The 16717-nt window shown below is 39.6% G+C and overlaps 1 protein-coding gene across 2 annotated transcripts; it reads left to right on the top strand.

The window, feature by feature from the left end:
- The first annotated feature begins 7 nt into the window (after positions 1 to 7).
- On the top strand, positions 8 to 13321 carry jade3 (jade family PHD finger 3). Of its 2 annotated transcripts, none has more exons than XM_030132742.1 (12): positions 8 to 187; positions 3074 to 3142; positions 3448 to 3507; positions 3604 to 3686; positions 3775 to 3932; positions 4096 to 4286; positions 4989 to 5200; positions 5287 to 5454; positions 7973 to 8089; positions 8817 to 9275; positions 10627 to 10744; positions 10862 to 13321. In XM_030132742.1, the coding sequence occupies exons 3-12, from the start codon at positions 3459 to 3461 to the stop codon at positions 11668 to 11670; spliced, it is 2364 nt and encodes a 787-aa protein (XP_029988602.1). In that variant the 5' UTR covers positions 8 to 187; positions 3074 to 3142; positions 3448 to 3458; the 3' UTR covers positions 11671 to 13321. The 2 variants fall into 2 exon arrangements, with proteins under 2 accessions (XP_029988602.1, XP_029988601.1); XM_030132741.1 differs by having other exon boundaries at positions 10841 to 13321.
- The last annotated feature ends 3396 nt before the right edge of the window (positions 13322 to 16717 follow it).

The raw sequence follows: 16717 nt of genomic DNA, 5'->3' as shown, positions 1-16717 counted from the left end.
TGTTGTGCCGTGGTGGTGGTGGTGGACAGACTGCGACCCAGGAGGTTCCCACTGTGGTGGGCTACAAAAAACACTTATTTAACCTATATCTAAAAGCGGAACCTTTGAGTCCACAGGCGTATGTTGGATATTTCGTGTCGGCTAATATCTGGTCGGACTAAAGCGGACAGCAGAGCGTGTGCTGAAGGTAAGACGGAGGAAATGTGAACAATATGCTCGTGTGTTCAGAGGGGCTCAGTGTGCCAAGATTTGCCCTGGATTGGTTATCCAGGCCACGGGGCCTGGTCCTGCTCTGCTCTGCCATGACTCTGTCTATCCTCTAAAAACACAAACCTTAGCGACCATTTGTTGAATGCGTCTCTTTTTTTTACATTTTTATGCTATGGTTGAAACTCCCAGTGCAGCTGTATGAATATTCGCCTCTGTGGTTGTAGGAAGTGACATCTTTGTATGATGGTGGCGCCCATGTTTGATTTTTTTTTTTTTTTTTTTTTTTTTTTTTTTTCCTGTCCTGCCTGCACTGCAGCCCGCTAAAGGCCTGTCTATGTGTATTTGGCGCCAATAAGCGTCACCCACTGTATTTGAGTGGATTTTATTATTTCATTAACATATTTTACACGTGGTTCAGTAAAGTCGCCGTCAGCTCGTGGGTATTTAGCACACAAAGCGTATGTCCACTTGGGAGAAGGAACGTAAACAGGCAGCAGTTTAGTCGTTTTTCCCTCCGTACGTCGGGATCTTAACGGAGTGACGTCACATCCGTAATTATTCGCCGCCTGCAGCCCAGCCCCCCACCATTTATTGTATGGGCATGTAGGACAGCATGGGAACGCCAAAGGGGTCTGACCACTGGTGACTGTTGCTGATTTAAAACTTACTGGTTGTTTTCCCTTCGTTTAATCCTGCATGTTCACTCCCCTTTGTCCAGAAACAGTCTCTGGTGGCATTAACTGCTGCTTCTCATAGAAAATAAACTACCCAGACCAGGGGTATTCAAACCCGGTCCTCGAGGGCCGGTATCCTCCATGTTTTAGATATTTCCCTCTTCCATCACACCTGGAAGCCATTACATCTTCATCAGGCTTCTGCAGAGCATGATGATGAGCTGATCATTAATTGAACCAGGTGTGCTGGAAGAGGGAAATATCTAAATCATGCAGGACACCGGCCCTCGAGGACCGGATTTGAATACCCCTGACCTAGACCATCCCAAATTTGTTTTCCTTTTCCTGAGCTTGTCTGACTAAAATCTTTCCTTACTGTGAGGCAAAGACTGTACGCTGTGAGCTGGAAAAAGTCTAGAGGCTTTACTGAAATAAGAATTTAGATTAGAAACCCTGATTTTCAGAGGTGCTCTAGTTACAGGTTGTGGAGGTGGACACATGGTTCATAGGATGTCTGGTTTTCCCCTAAGTATACAGTTTATAGTCCTTCCCCGTGAAAATGGATGTTACTTGACTGAAATCTATGTTTAGACATTTTCCTTAAGTTTTCGGAAGACTTTTGTGCACACTTTAGGGCGTAGGTGTCCTCCTGTAGTAAAATGTCACATTTCAATAAAAGAATTAATAACTTCACAATATTTTGGACCATTATTATTAAAATATATGTGTACAAAAGCTACAGCAGATAATAAACAACACCCAAAAAGCCTAAAAACAAATCTTCCTAATGAGTTTCACTGGGGACTAACAGCAACCATTAGACCTAGGAAAAGTGATAGTAGGGTTTTTTAAAATGCTCTCTGCATTAATTTTATATTATTTTTGGCTTAGGCGGAGCCCAGAGGGGCCTGGGTGCCGCACCCAGGTTTTATAACGGTGGGAAAACCATGGATACTATCAAGTATCAGAAACGCCTTATTTCATGCCAAATTTCAAGACCTACGGGGTAAATGTCATCAGTGTCAGCTCATGTCACTTGCACACACAGGTGTTATACACCTTTTTAAAATCTATTAATGACTTGCAGTTAACACACTCAAATTATTTTTCCTTTTTTAATTGGTTCATTTATGTTGTAAAACTGCTTTAAAATGGGAAAATGCCAGGGTACATAATAATGTGTACTGTCATTTTCTTTTTTAAAATGGAAAATTGGCATGAAAAGAATGTTAATGAAGAACAGTTATCGTAGCCACAGGATCTGTGTTAGTAGTGATATCAAAATCTTTTGAACAATGCCCAAGTTCTGCATGGGGTCAAACTGTTTGTCCATTTCCCCTTTTTTCAGCTTGAGTCTCAGTCATTTTATATCGTTAGCCTCATAGCATAGTTGCTGAAGTCTATGAGGCTAATGATATGTAATAATTCATCATATCATCTGTTGTGTTAAGGTAAATGAATACACAACATTAGCTGAGATGGAGACACTCATGTCATCAGCAGATGGCCTCTGTTCTAAGTACATCCACAGTGAGCTTGCTGTGCTTGTTGCTGAGGACACACTGTCTACTGTGTTGTGATTCTGTTGTATGATTATTTTTGATGACACTTACATTTTTGTCATCCAAGGAAAGCAGTTTCTTTTGTGTTACCACAAGCCAGTCAGTTAGTAGATCTTTCATTTTAACTTCTGTATTTGTGCATACTGTATTTGTGCTCTTTCCCTAGCCAGGGGTATTTTTGTGTTTTCAACATATAATATAGTATGGAGTGGCATACATTTCATGCCTCCCCCTCCTGCCCTCCTTCCCTCATGGGGAATGCAAGGCATGTCCTGTCTGTTGAAGCAGCGTACTGTACTCTGGCTGCTCAGGGTGTGAGTCCCTCACGATGAGTCGACCCTGTGGTTCAGTAAGCCAGAGGAACACCCTCTAAACCTTTTGTGTTCTGTATTCACTGAGCTGTCCAATGATGAAATAAATGTAGAAAATGTGGGAAATAAACCCTGCCCTAGTTTCATGTGATATATTTTTTTCATTAATAATTGGTGGTATTATCTAGGTTTATTGTATAGTGGTTAATTTCATACACATAATGAGACATTTAATGGTATAGTTTTTGTAGAATTATTATTGTTCATATCCTTTCATCTTTTGATTACTGAACCAAGTTATAATTCAACTTTGCAGGTATGACATTGAGCAGATAGGAGTTTGTCTGGAGAATCTACTAGCATGCTTTTCCATTTAAAATTTATGGTAAGTACCTGTCTCTTGTGTCCAGAAAAAAATGCTTTTTAAGTGAGTAATTTTTTAAATTGGAAATATGGCCACACTGTGAAACCTGCAGATATTTTTGTTGTTCATTATTTTCAGAAATATGAGAAATTACAATGAAAAAATTACTTGAAGTGATGTACGTTATAGTAATAGCTTTTTATTTAAATTCAGTTTGCCATCAAATATGACAAAGTTCCTCTTATAAAATGAGATTGTCTTTCTCCAATAATTAGTCATTTCTGCTCGTATTTTGAACACTTTTTTCCTCCGCCGTCCTTCTGCAGGATGTTACAGGATGAAACGTCTCAGGTCCTCAAGCAGCAGCGACAGTTCTGATAATGAGAGTAAGTCATCTGCCTGAAATAAACATAACCACAACCCAAATCATTTTCATTCTCTCTTTAATTCACACAATGTGTGTGTGGTTTTTTTTAATTTAGGTCCCTCAACTTCTTTCTGCTCCTCCAACAAATATGGCAGTAAACCAGGAACCCCCGCCTCCAACCCAAAGAAACCGGCTGAAGTAAGAAATGCAATTTCAGGCACTGTCCTGGTTGTTTTTAATCTCTCCAACTGCCATCTGACTGTGTGGTGCATCCTGTCTTCCACAGGTGTTCAGAAAAGACCTGATCAGTGCCATGAAGTTGCCTGACTCCCACCATGTCTCCCCAGAGGACTACTACCTTCTGGCAGACACCTGGAAGCAGGAGTGGGAGAAGGGAGTCCAGGTGCCAGCAAGTCCAGACACAATCCCAGAGCCATCAGTCAGGTAACACAGCCTATTCCCAGAGCTCTTTCCCTATGGACAAATGCTTTGATTGTCTCAAACCTGGTGCAGCAGTTGCATTTGAACTGTTAAATATCTGAGTGCCAAGTGCATCTGATAGTTCAAAAAGCTTTGCAGCATTAAGATTTTGTGTCTTTTTGTTCAGAGTCATTGCACAGAGGTCCAAAGAAGTTCTTTACACCCACCAGAGGAAATACATTCAGTGTTCGAGCCAAGAGTCAACAGAACCAGGTTATGTCAACATCAGAGAGCTGGCGGAGGCCATGTGTCGCTACGATCTGGACGACATGGACCTCTACTGGCTGCATGCACTCAACAGAGAGCTGGACCGCATGGGTAAGGACTAAGATTGTGAAAAGTCATGCAAATGCAAAATATTCCAGTGTTTGTCTTTATTCTGAAAAAAGACTAAATTCCTCATAAGATGTTAACATGACTAATGAAAATGAATGTTCCTCCATGCAGCCTTGTATACTCTGACTTTTCTCAATATTTCTGCTGGTAGCAGATGAGGTTGGCTTTTTGATATTTGCTCATATCTGTAAAATCTGTTCATATCCATGGGCATAATGTTTTTACCGTAGATACGTTTTCTTCAGACCAGAAATATGGACTTTTCTTTGGATTCATCCATTTATACCAGAAAGGATCTTTGTCTTTACTCCACCTCGGGGGTAAACAGGTGTTATGCGTCACAACCTGCAGTGACGCTCGCAAATGAGATATGTTTTCTGAATTTGCTGCATTCACCCAATACAGATGACATCATCCAAGTCTGAGCCTAGCGCAACCCCCTCTAAACTGACTATTAATCGTGTCACCGAAGAAAAACTAAATTAGAGATTAAATTCATTTTTGCAAGTAACTGTTGGAATTTTATTAGCCTTCATATTTTTTGTGAATATGATTGTGAAATAGGTCTGATTCATAGTGATATGGAAAAAAAAATCTTAAATGTCAACTGCAGAAATCCTGAAAATGAAAAAATGAAGATGCATTAGGATTTAATGACATCCCTTGTCCTGGTCTGTGTTGCAGGGGAAGAGTCCATAGATGAGCTGACGATGGAACGTGCCATGGAGGCCTTGGAGAGGCAGTGCCATGACAACATGAACCACGCCATCGAGACAGTGGAGGGCCTGGGGATTGAGTACGACGAAGATGTTATCTGCGATGTGTGTCGCTCCCCTGACAGCGAAGAGGGGAATGATATGGTGTTCTGTGACAAGTGCAACATTTGTGTTCACCAGGTGGGTGACATGAGGTGGACATGATCAACTAAAGAATGACTTTGAATAAATTAAGCAATGCCTCATATACTGTGCTCTTCCCACAGGCCTGCTATGGGATTGTCAAAGTGCCTGTTGGGAACTGGCTGTGTCGGACATGTGTGCTTGGTATCGACCCGCAGTGCCTTCTGTGCCCCAAGAAGGGCGGAGCCATGAAGGCTACACGTGCAGGCACCAAATGGGCTCATGTCAGCTGTGCCCTGTGGATACCAGAGGTAAACCTGCTTTTTGCATCTTCAGTGTCATGGCTCCAGACTGCGATCAATTTGGTCAGTTGGTGTTTTTTGAGACAGTGCAACTTAAATTTTAAAGTAGGTGCACCAGGGAGGGAGCGGAAATTGGTGTGTGTGTGTCTATGTCTGTGCGCATGTGTGTAATGTGAGGACCTTGTCACCAAGCAATGTCAGACCGTGAGAGTTACGCACAGGTCTGGTGTCACAGTTTTTACCCCCATAGTTTTTTTTACCCCCTAAGAATTATGTGCATGCTCCAAACCGCTGGGCATGCGCATCCTCATTATTTTAGATGTAAACATCCGGTAGTGAGACCTGTTATACTTAATTTACCCTTGTGCAGATTTTCCGAAGAAAATTGTAAAAAGTAGGCAAGTTGACTTCCATATTATTCGGATCACTGTAACAGTCAACCATGTGTTAACTTTATTTATCTGATTGTTTTTTGTCAAATCAGAGTGAATGGATATATGATTATTAGTTTGCATGCTGTGTTACTCTTACAGTTACACAGTCAGTAATTGTTAATTGCAAATTCCAATATATATGATACGAGGTGAATTTGTTTTTTGTGATCAACTTGAGATGAGTTGCTGCATACTAGTATTTGCGTTACTGCAGTTGAGGGGATCTCTTACTATTACATGCTGAATTTACAATCTAGCTGTACTAAATTTACCCCCATGTGCAAACTGTACCCCGTTACAATAACACTGCAGCATATATCTAAAAAAAATTGTTTTATACATCTATATATATAAAACATACCCCTTCAAGCTGTACTGAAGTTTTCCTCGACAGTCCTGTTGTTTATTTATCATTTACTATAATAAATTTCACTTTATTTGTATATTCAAAACTCCATAGTTAATGGGGGTAAAAATAATACGGAGGGTTCATCTCCGAAAACTATATGGACAAATTCTGCCAGTATCTTTGGGAGATAATGCTAACCAAGGAGCCATACTGTTCAGATTACAAGGTAGATAAATAATTTAATAAATGAATGCTTTGTTAGAAATGATGACTTCTTTATCAAATCAATGAATCAATCAATCAACCTTTATTTATAAAGCGCTTTTCATGCACAGATGCAACACAAAGTGCTTTACAGAATTAAAAACAATTACACAATAAAAACAGAATAACAATTACAAAGAAAACCCCTCCCTCCCACCCTCCATACTAGACATGCGCACACACACACACACACACACACACACACACACGCCCACACACTTACACACGCACACACATGCACACGCACACAACAGGGAGACATGGCATGGCACTGTGGATCAAGGAAACGCCACCTTTGGGGCCGTCCACACTAGGAGGAGCCACAGGCCATGCCATCGGGGGGACCGGCACCCAGGCCCCCCGACTCCGACAGACAGGTGGACCCCCACATCGAAGGGAGGACCCCCAGCCAGCCGGGCCAAAGGGACCCAAGGACAGTACCCCCACTAGCAAACCAGACACAGCTCCCAGTGTGGAGGACCCCCCTGAGGAAACACTGGCGTTAAAAGCTAAAGACTAAAAGCATAACATAGGACTAAGAGAATAAATAAAATAAAATAAATACAGTACCAAGAGTAAAATACGTAAGATTATAAATAAAATAGAATAGATAAAGTATCAGTGATAAATAAAACAAAATAAGAACAAGAAGAGTTTAAAAAATTAGTTAAAAGCCTGATTAAAAAGGTGTGTCTTTAATCTTCTTTTAAAAATAACAACAGTCTCTGCAGTCCTGAGGCTCTCCGGCAGGCTGTTCCACAGGTGGAAATCAAAGCTAAACTCATTTTTTTATTCTTGGTTGAATATCCTACATGTTGTCCACATCATGATCATCCTCCCCATATCTTCTGCTGTGTGTGCAAGGGGATTCTCAGCACAGAAGAGGATTAAATCTGATGTTAGAGGATCCCTGCATGTGGACACATTAGAGGACCTGATTAGAATAAGTCTTGAGGGAACTAGCTTGGAGGAGTCTGATGTCAGCGAGGCTGTACAGATGTGGCTCCATCAGGGTAAAAGAGCTAGAAGGCCCAACTATAAGGGCTGGCCAACAGAGATGCCTCCTTGTGGCCCACAGGGTGATATTATTAATAAGAGGGCACAAAGAGGTCTTTTGGTGTCTATATTTGAAAAAGCTGTACTTAACAATTTAAGTTAATGATTTTTTTTTCCTCTTCCAACAATATTTGATGCTGTGAATTTTTCATTGACGGCAAAATAAAACAGCACATTGTTTTACTGTATATTGTTCTTATTATTGCCAAAGCATTTATCAATAATACACTTAAGAGGGAAAAAAATATGAATGCGTTGTATTGCGTGTACATTAAATGGTGCGCCTAAACTTTGTGCTGGTCCTCCTTGTGATAAAAATTAGTCTGGAACCCTGAGTGTGTTCACACAGTGCCCTGGATCTTAACCTCATTGGTTAAGACCTGTTGCATGTGATTGATTGTGGTGTTTCCTGATGATTTTGCAGGTGAGCATTGCTTGTCCTGAGAGAATGGAGCCCATCACCAAAGTCTCTCACATCCCACCCAGCCGCTGGTCTCTTATCTGCAGTCTGTGTAAAGTGAAGACAGGAGCATGTATCCAGGTTGGTGTAGATTACTCGCACAACGATAAACCACATGAATTGATGCCATTTAGATTGGTCTGGATATGCAAGTCTAGGCTGGATATACAAGATTCCTGTTTTACTGTAGAAGTAACAGTACTGTATTTGAATCAGAATGACAGGTAATGACCACCTCTACCCTTTTTGTGTATCTCTAACTTTGTGGCATGATTAAGGTGTTTTCTTTAAGATGCTGTATAACTTCCCAGATGATTAATCTGGTTAATTTGGGGGGCGGCCATGGCTCAGATGGTAGAGCGGGTCATCCAATAAGGGCTGGCGGTTCAAATCCTGCTCCATCCATGTGCTGTTGTGTCCTTGGGCAAGACAGTTCACCTCCAGTGCTGCTACTCACACTGGTGTTAATGAATGTTCGGTGGTGGTCAGAGAGAGCGGACTGGCAGCCACGCTTCCGTCAGTCTGCCCCAGGGCAGCTGTGACTACAAATGTAGTTTACCACCACCAGAGTGAGAATGTGAGAACGAATGAATAATGGATCCTCTGTACACGCTTTGAGTATGCGTTCATAGATAAAGTGCTAAATCTAATCTATTATTATTATTATTTTTATTATTAATCTGGTTGGAAACTAATTATGTAAACACAAGTAACATTTTAAATGAGGTTTGAATTAACACTTTAATTCTGTTCCTGCAGTAATCGTGTTAGAATTGGTCCTTGTCAACAGTCTTTCTTTTTTCCTCAGTGTTCAGTGAAGAACTGCACCATTCCTTTCCATGTGACGTGTGCCTTTGAGCACAGCTTGGAGATGAAGACGATCTTGGATGAAGGTGATGAAGTGAAGTTCAAGTCCTTCTGTCTCAAGCACAGCAAGTCCAAATGTGGAGAGGCGGGCCTGAGTCCAGCTCGCGCCAAAGCCCCCAGTGAGGTGGGGAAGGTGGGCCAGCGGGCGCAGAGACTGCAGGAGCTAGAGGAGGAGTTCTACACTCTAATCCATTTGGACGAGCTGGCAAAAGCTCTCTGCCTCTCACAGCGCCTGGTGGACTTCATCTATCAGTACTGGAAGCTGAAGAGGAAAATAAACTTTAACAAAGCTCTGCTGCCCCCTAAAGAGGAGGAGGAGAATCTGGTGCTGCAGCCTCAGGAGGACAGCATCCACACACGCATGCGGATGTTCATGCACCTGCGACAGGATTTGGAGAGGGTGGGTGCTGTTTCCATACTGCAGTGTAATCTTTATTGCTGACTCTTAGTTCTGGTTACAGAGCTGGTCCAAAGCATTTCACAGTATGTACACAGTTAATGAGCTTAACTCAATCTTTTATAAAATAGGAGACTGACAGATAATGTTAAAAACACTATTTTTCATTTAATGAGCTCCCTGTTTCATGCTTAGTCTGAATGTACCATCTTTTTTTAACTCAAGTTGTAATATCCACAAATGTACATAACTTAAATCTCTCTCAGGTCTGTGTGCAGATAATATAAGCATTTCTGTGACTCAGACCCAAATACTGGAAGCCTTCTGAATTTATCGATTAATTTTTGATAGATTAACTGAATTTATTTTAGATAGTGGATGCAAAAATGAAAGGGAAAGAACTGCAGTTGTCTGCAGAAGAACTGCAATGAACTCAGACATAAAAAAAAAAGCAACGTAGACCTTAAATCCATAATATATTGCTGAAAAATTGCACTTCGCTCCCACTTCCCATGAAACTTGACAGAGCTTGAACAGCTTTGCATATAAGAAAACTGATGAAATACTGACACAAAGCTGATCCAAACCATTGGCACAGAAAGTCTGTAGCTGGTTCCTCTGCTTCTATTTACACAAGGGGTGAATATTAATTCAGTCAGTTTCAGACTTTGTCAGTAATTTATATGATGTATTACTAGAGATTGTTTTAATCACTCACCGTCCAGTTGAGACATAATCATAAATCAAAATGAAAAGTGTAGTAGCAACAACAGCAGTGTAGTCAGAACAGCTTTAAGCAAAAAATAGAAATCTACATGATGGTGAATCAGTAGGGGTCATTGACATAGGGCTGATATTGGTTATTGAGTACAATTATAGCCGATATATATCCACAGTAAAAAGAAGATGGTTTGTTCAAATTTAGAGCAATACAAGTTTTAGGTGAAATTCCTTCAAGAATTCCTTCAATTAACACAAAACTTAAGCGTTAAGCAGACACGTTGAAGCCGTTTTTCTTCAAACTTCTGAGTTTTTATAAATGCGTTAACAAAATATATTTTCCTGTAGTTTTGTGAAGATTTATGAAGTATGTAATGTAAAATAAAAAAAGACAAATAAATAAATAAATATATATAGAGAGAGATATATATAGATATATATAGTTCAATATATCAGTGTGACAAAGACAGACTTGTGTTTTTAAATATTATATCGATTGTGGTGGAAAAAAGTGTAAGTATGCAGAATACCAGCCCTGATAATTGGCCAAAATGGGTAATTGTTTGATCCATAGTCGGTGTGATGAGATATGTGTGTAGTGCTCCTTTTTAAACAGACATATTGGAATTTGCAGGTGAGGAATTTGTGTTACATGGTGAGTCGGCGAGAGAAGCTGAAACTGCTGCAGAGTAAAGCCCAGGAGCAGATGTTCAACTTACACATAAAGCTCATGGACCAGGAGCACTCTGCTGGTGAGCTGCACATGTTAGAACAGATTCTTGTTTGTTGTTATATATTTGCCATGTTACTTGAATAACTGCTTGAATGGTGCCATTTTTTTTCTGAAGGACTTCCTGCTTCATTTCCAGTGGAGAACATGCTGTTTCGTCCTCCGCCGAGGATAACGCTGAAGCTGAAAATGCCTAAAACATCAAGTTTAGGAAATGGAAACTCTGGTTCCAAATCTGGCAATGGGCCGCTCTGTCCAGACAATAGTGGGAATGTTACTGAGCATGCTGGAGAAGGGCTCGGTCAGGGAAAACCTCAGCTGCACAGTCGCAACCGGAGAGAAGAGCGCTCCAACGGCCGGCTGACATCATCGAGCCTCTCCAGCAGCTCACCGTTGCCCATTAAACCATCTGGTAAACCGTTAGCCCTGCACGCTGCACTCCACGGCCACTCATCCAACGGCAAGCTTGACCAAGACAGAGAATGTTTGACCAAATCAAACGGGCTTCTGGAGAAGTACGTGGCTCAGAAGGATAGCTCTTGCCAAACACCCGTTGACCAGGACACTTCTAATGAGACTTTGGACAAAGGCAGCTTTCGCAAATCCGCCATGGAGCATTTTGGCAGATCGTTCAAAGAGGCGACTATTAACTTGGTACGGACCACAGAGGACCTGCGGGCCTCAGACAAACTGTCCCGCAAAGGCTCTGCCAAGGAGAGGCTGTGGGTTAAGCCCGGGTCTGAACATAAAGTGAAAAGCACACGCTCATACCAGGACAGCGACGGATACTGCCCCGACCTGGAGCTCAGCGACTCGGAACCAGAGGCTAAAGGCAGGCGCCGGCCGCATGTCAGGCTGCTGCAGGCCGACGCCCCCAGGGGTGACTGTAGGAAGGGGGTGAGTCGTGGAAAGCAGTCGCTGGGCTCCAGACACTCCATGCAAAGGTGACAGCTGTTGGTTGACTCCTGTCCCTCTGGCAGTCTTCCAAAGTTGCAGGCCGTCTCTGACCACATCTCTGTCAGGGACCAGACCTCGCCATCGAGCTGACGTCGCCATATCCTGTAGCTGAGACGAGAGGCATGACCTACTGTTGTCAAGAGCATCTCGAACAGCAGAGTCTGGTATCAGTGTTTGTTGTCTGAGGTTTTCATGCTGCATTCCATTTATACTCTACATTTTGTTATTTGTAATAAACAGCCCTATTTCTTTACACACTTTAATTTGCCTTACAAAATACTGTTGTACATATGGTGGGATGTAAGTTATGTGTACGTAAATCACTTGTTCTGTTTTGGTACATCAAAATCAACCTTTGAAGAATATTTGCTCCTTATTCAAATGGAATTAGTAGTGAAATAGAGCATCTGCTGCACCTGCTACCTTCACAGTTTACCTCTTTTTTTATTATTCAGGTGATAAAACAACTTATTGACCTTTTTTGTTGAGCAGTGGCGTTATTTTCACAAAAACAGATGCCTTTTATGTTTACAGATGAAGCAGCATTGTACCATTATTACATGTAGTTCTTAAGGTCCAGTTTAGACAGTAATGTTTCCGTATAGTCCATGCTCTTCAAAATACGAACAAATGTGTGTAGTTACATTCCCTGATATTTGCATCGGTGCCAACAAACCTGAAACTGGATCCAGTGGAGTAGAGATCTGGAGTGGAAAGCAGTCTGACATTTATTTGTAGTCTCACATTAAACTGTCAGTTGTCATGATGACAGACTTTTAATACAAAATGACTTTGGGATTTTTTTTTTTTTTTTTGTACTGTAACTTGAATCATTGATTGTAGAATAAATATTAGGACATAACTGGTTGACAAGGGCTGAACAATAGCTGTTTATTTCCTGTGGTAACAGCGCTGATACTAAAAGCTGAGTGAAAATCTGTGTTAATGCAAAAAACATTTCTTTGATGTAATAAAAAGATAAATAGGTTTTTCAAAGGAGACAACAACTTTGCCCAGTAGAATACAGGAAAAACTAATTCAAGAGGTAAAACATGAATATGACCAAGGATGTCAAGAACCAGAACCTGAAGTTTTCTTGTTTACTTCCATTTCCACAAAGTTGGTGCTTTGTTAAAACTTTTGAATGAAACTTGTCATTATCACTTGATAATCATCTCACAAGGCCAAACCACAGCAGACGGAATTGTTTCACATGTTAAATATGTACTGGGAAGAATTTCACATAGCAGGGGCGTCACTACAACCCAATGTACCTCTGATCATAACACTACATATTCACAAAACCAGAGATGTCAGTGAAACGTCACCAACCTGCATCACAGATGGTTTTACAAACACTCCCTCCACTGACAAACAGGAGTTATTTATTGCATTCTTTGTGCAACACATCTTCATGTGCAGCATGTGTGAGTTCTGTTGCCATTTTTAATTGTTCTGTTGTTTATCATGTATGTCTGTAAACAGCCTGCAAACACTGTTATGACTGTATGAAGAGTGTGGATTGTGAAGTGCAAAAAACATTCAGAGATGGATTTTACAATGAAACAAGGACCCACATGTTTCACATTGTTATATTTCTTTTTTTGGAAAGTACATTTTTAAAATAAATCTTTAAAGCCAGTTACTATGTTTTGTTTAGTTTGTGGACATTAAAAGAGATTCCAACAGACTGCAGATCAAAATAGGATTGTGTTGACTTGTCAGTTAAAGAAATAATGAGTCAAACAGTTATTTAGGAGGGAAGACAGATGGCAGCATTGTCACATGGTGCACTAGTTAAAGCTGGAGTAGTTAATGTTTTAGTCATATCAGTTTGATGTGGGCATGATCAGTATATCCACATAATTTGTTTAAACAATTCTTTTGCTTTCTGATAACTCTGAAAAGTGCTAAATTAATCTTATTGCTTTCTCAAAAAAAAAAAAAAAAAAATTCAGCTTTATTTTTACTTCCTTTCTAATCATTGTTCATCAGTTGTATTTTTATGTTATTTCTGTTTTTATCAAATAATGCACATTATCACCCTGTCAGGTGCTGGTTTGTTTTGGTTTTTTATCAGCTAATATTGCACATTTACCACGTAAAGTGTCATGTACACAGACAAAATAGAATAAAATTGCTACACTTTCCATCAAAAATGAACCACCCATATAACTTTGCTGCTGATGTAACATCACATTCCTGTTGTGTGAAAGAGATGGAAAGGATCTTCATCCAAAGTCAGAAAAGACTGACTCAAACAGCTCAGGGGATTTTGAGGGAGTTTGGTTTGTTTCACCCTACTGGTTAGTGCTACTTCAGGATTTATTGACCTGCTGAAGAAGCTCAGAAAAGGCCTGACCAGTCAAATTATCACAAACGAACTGAGTGCAAACAAGCTTTAATCAATCTCCACTTGCTCAGTCAAGTTAGTGCAAAGTATTTCAACATCTGTGTGGCCAAAAACACTTAATCAGCACAAATTCTCAGCTTTTGAGCAGATTTTACAGGAAAAAACATGACACACTTTACTGTTTTCATGGTATAATCATCAGCTGTAAAGTGTTTTTCGATTAGAACCTACAAGGAGCTTCACAATAAAAGTACATTTCACCTCAGAAAATGCCAGACGCAAAATCAAAGTCCGTTATGAAGCTACTTTTTAACACTGACCATAGAAGGGAGGGCTTAGTTTGGATCCTGGAGCTGAGATTAAACAAGTAAACCCTGACTGAAGGGTCTTATAGATCTGCTAATGAGAAATCTATAATCATTACCTGCAGGAGTGTGGGTTTCTAAATTAGATGGAGAAGCACAAAGAAAGTCTAAAACGCTGACTGTGACCTTTGTGATCACAAAGCTGCTTAATTGTGCCACCTTTTGGTAGTGAAATGATACGGGAATTAAAACTGAACTTTAAACTTAATTAAATTAGTGGTAAAATCTCTAGAATAATTTGTGAATCCTGAAATGTAGAAGGAATGTCTCAGTTGTAATGAGGTAACAAAACAAAAACATTGTAGAAGATGCAGTAACACTAAACACAGAAGGACATAAATAATACAAAAGATTAATATAAAAGATACAAGAGGGCAAAAACAACATGTAGGAGACAATACAACAGATACAAATTCTAAGTCTATAGCAATATAACATATTTTTGTAAGTTTAGATCCTGAGGAGGCATCAGATTTTTCTTTGGGATTCAAACTGAAAAAGTTTGCAAATCACTGTTTTTGAGGACTTTTGACTGATGACATGTAAACACATACAGTACATCAGTAAGTCTTAGGCCACCTCTGTATTTATTGTTTTTGCAGGGTTGAAATGAGCATTCATATTTATTTCTCATCATCTTTTCTTCACATACATCAAGGAAATACAGGAAATACATGCAAACCTTTGAAAGACACACAGAAAACTGAACTAAATGAGTTGTAAAGAATAAAGTTACTATTTAGTGTGACCTCTGACCCCATGACAAGAAGCAGCACAAATAGCTAGAAACAACTGACGTGTTGAATGAAACCTGGTATAAAACGTCAGAAAAGTAATGTAATATGTCTCATACTGCCTGAACAAAAGGGTGTTAAGTGTTAAGTACATGTTAAGTGCAAAAGGAGTTCACATTAAATACTACCACAGTGGTTTATAAAAGCTGTTTCTCCCTTAACCCATAAAGACCCAACCATCCATCTCCAACCAAAAGCATCTACTGATCTAAATAATACCTGCTGATCCACTAATCCTATCAATCCATGTACATAATTGGTGTAAAATACAGTTTGTTTTCTTTTCATGGTCATCAGATATGACCCATTTGGCTCTGTAGTTACCATGGAAACACTATCATCTTCTACAACATTGATTCACCAGTAAAACCCACAGAGTCTGATAAATGACAGTGGATGGAAAAGCTTGGTTTATGTCCAGTTAATGATTTATTTGCCTGAAAAAGTCACTTTTTCTTCAGTTTTCACTGTTTTTGATATAATAACCTTCAACTTTAATCTAAGCTTTAATGAACATATACATGATCAGTAAATTAAACTTAGAAATAGAAAAATACCATATTTATATTGATAAAATGCCAAATACAGAGGATAATATTATACTAAATGGTGATAAATCACTTAAGAAAGGTTAGATATAGCGAAAATTTCATTTGGGAACTATCACATATGTAGCACTGGGTCTTTATGGGTTAAATCTCTTGATTGTTAATATCATCACTGTATTTTTTGCAGCTCAAAAATTCATCCCATGGACCAGTGGTTTTGGCTCATGGGCCGCATGTTTGACACCCCTTACAATATAGGTTGTGATATGTGTTATGTAAAATTCTAATATGCATTTCCTTAACTGTATTACAGATACAATAAAGAAAAAGTAAGAATTTATGCCAATTTAAAAGTGGGAAAAGACTATTTCTCAGATATTTAACATTACGTTTTCCCTCTTTATTTATTTATTTATTTATTTATTTATTTATTTATTACATTAGTCAAAGTCAACTTTATTGCCAGTTTTGCCATTTGTACATCACATACAGAAAACTGAAATGACAACCCTCAAAGGCCTCACGGTGCAAAATGGACATAGTACAAAAAAATTTAAAAATAGAGTAGAATATAACTAGGGATGCACCAATACCACTTTTTTCCAGACCGAGAACAAGTACAAGTACTTACATTTGAGTACTTGTACCGATAAGTACCAATACAAGTACTTAATAATCCCATTCCAGTTCTTAGTTCCTTTTGTAAATGGGCTTTATTGTCTTTGTCATTAGTCTGACTGGAACAAAGTGCTGCTCCTGACATTTAATGTGTTGGAATGAGCGTTTCTCAATTAATCCACCAGGGGGCGCCACTCTAAATTAACCATACTGACCGACTACTATGAAGAAAACTAAAGTTTTCTGAGAAGAAGAAGAAAGTCAGCGATAATAAACATGGAGAGGAGGTAACGCTAATGTAGATACTAATGGTGCAGCGTTTCCGCCGGTAAGGTTTAAAAGCTTCACTTCAGGAGGGAA

The sequence above is a fragment of the Sphaeramia orbicularis genome, chromosome 4 (genome assembly GCF_902148855.1).
Source record: "Sphaeramia orbicularis chromosome 4, fSphaOr1.1, whole genome shotgun sequence".
Lineage (NCBI taxonomy): Eukaryota > Metazoa > Chordata > Actinopteri > Kurtiformes > Apogonidae > Sphaeramia > Sphaeramia orbicularis.
This window is presented reverse-complemented; position numbering and strand designations above follow the sequence as displayed.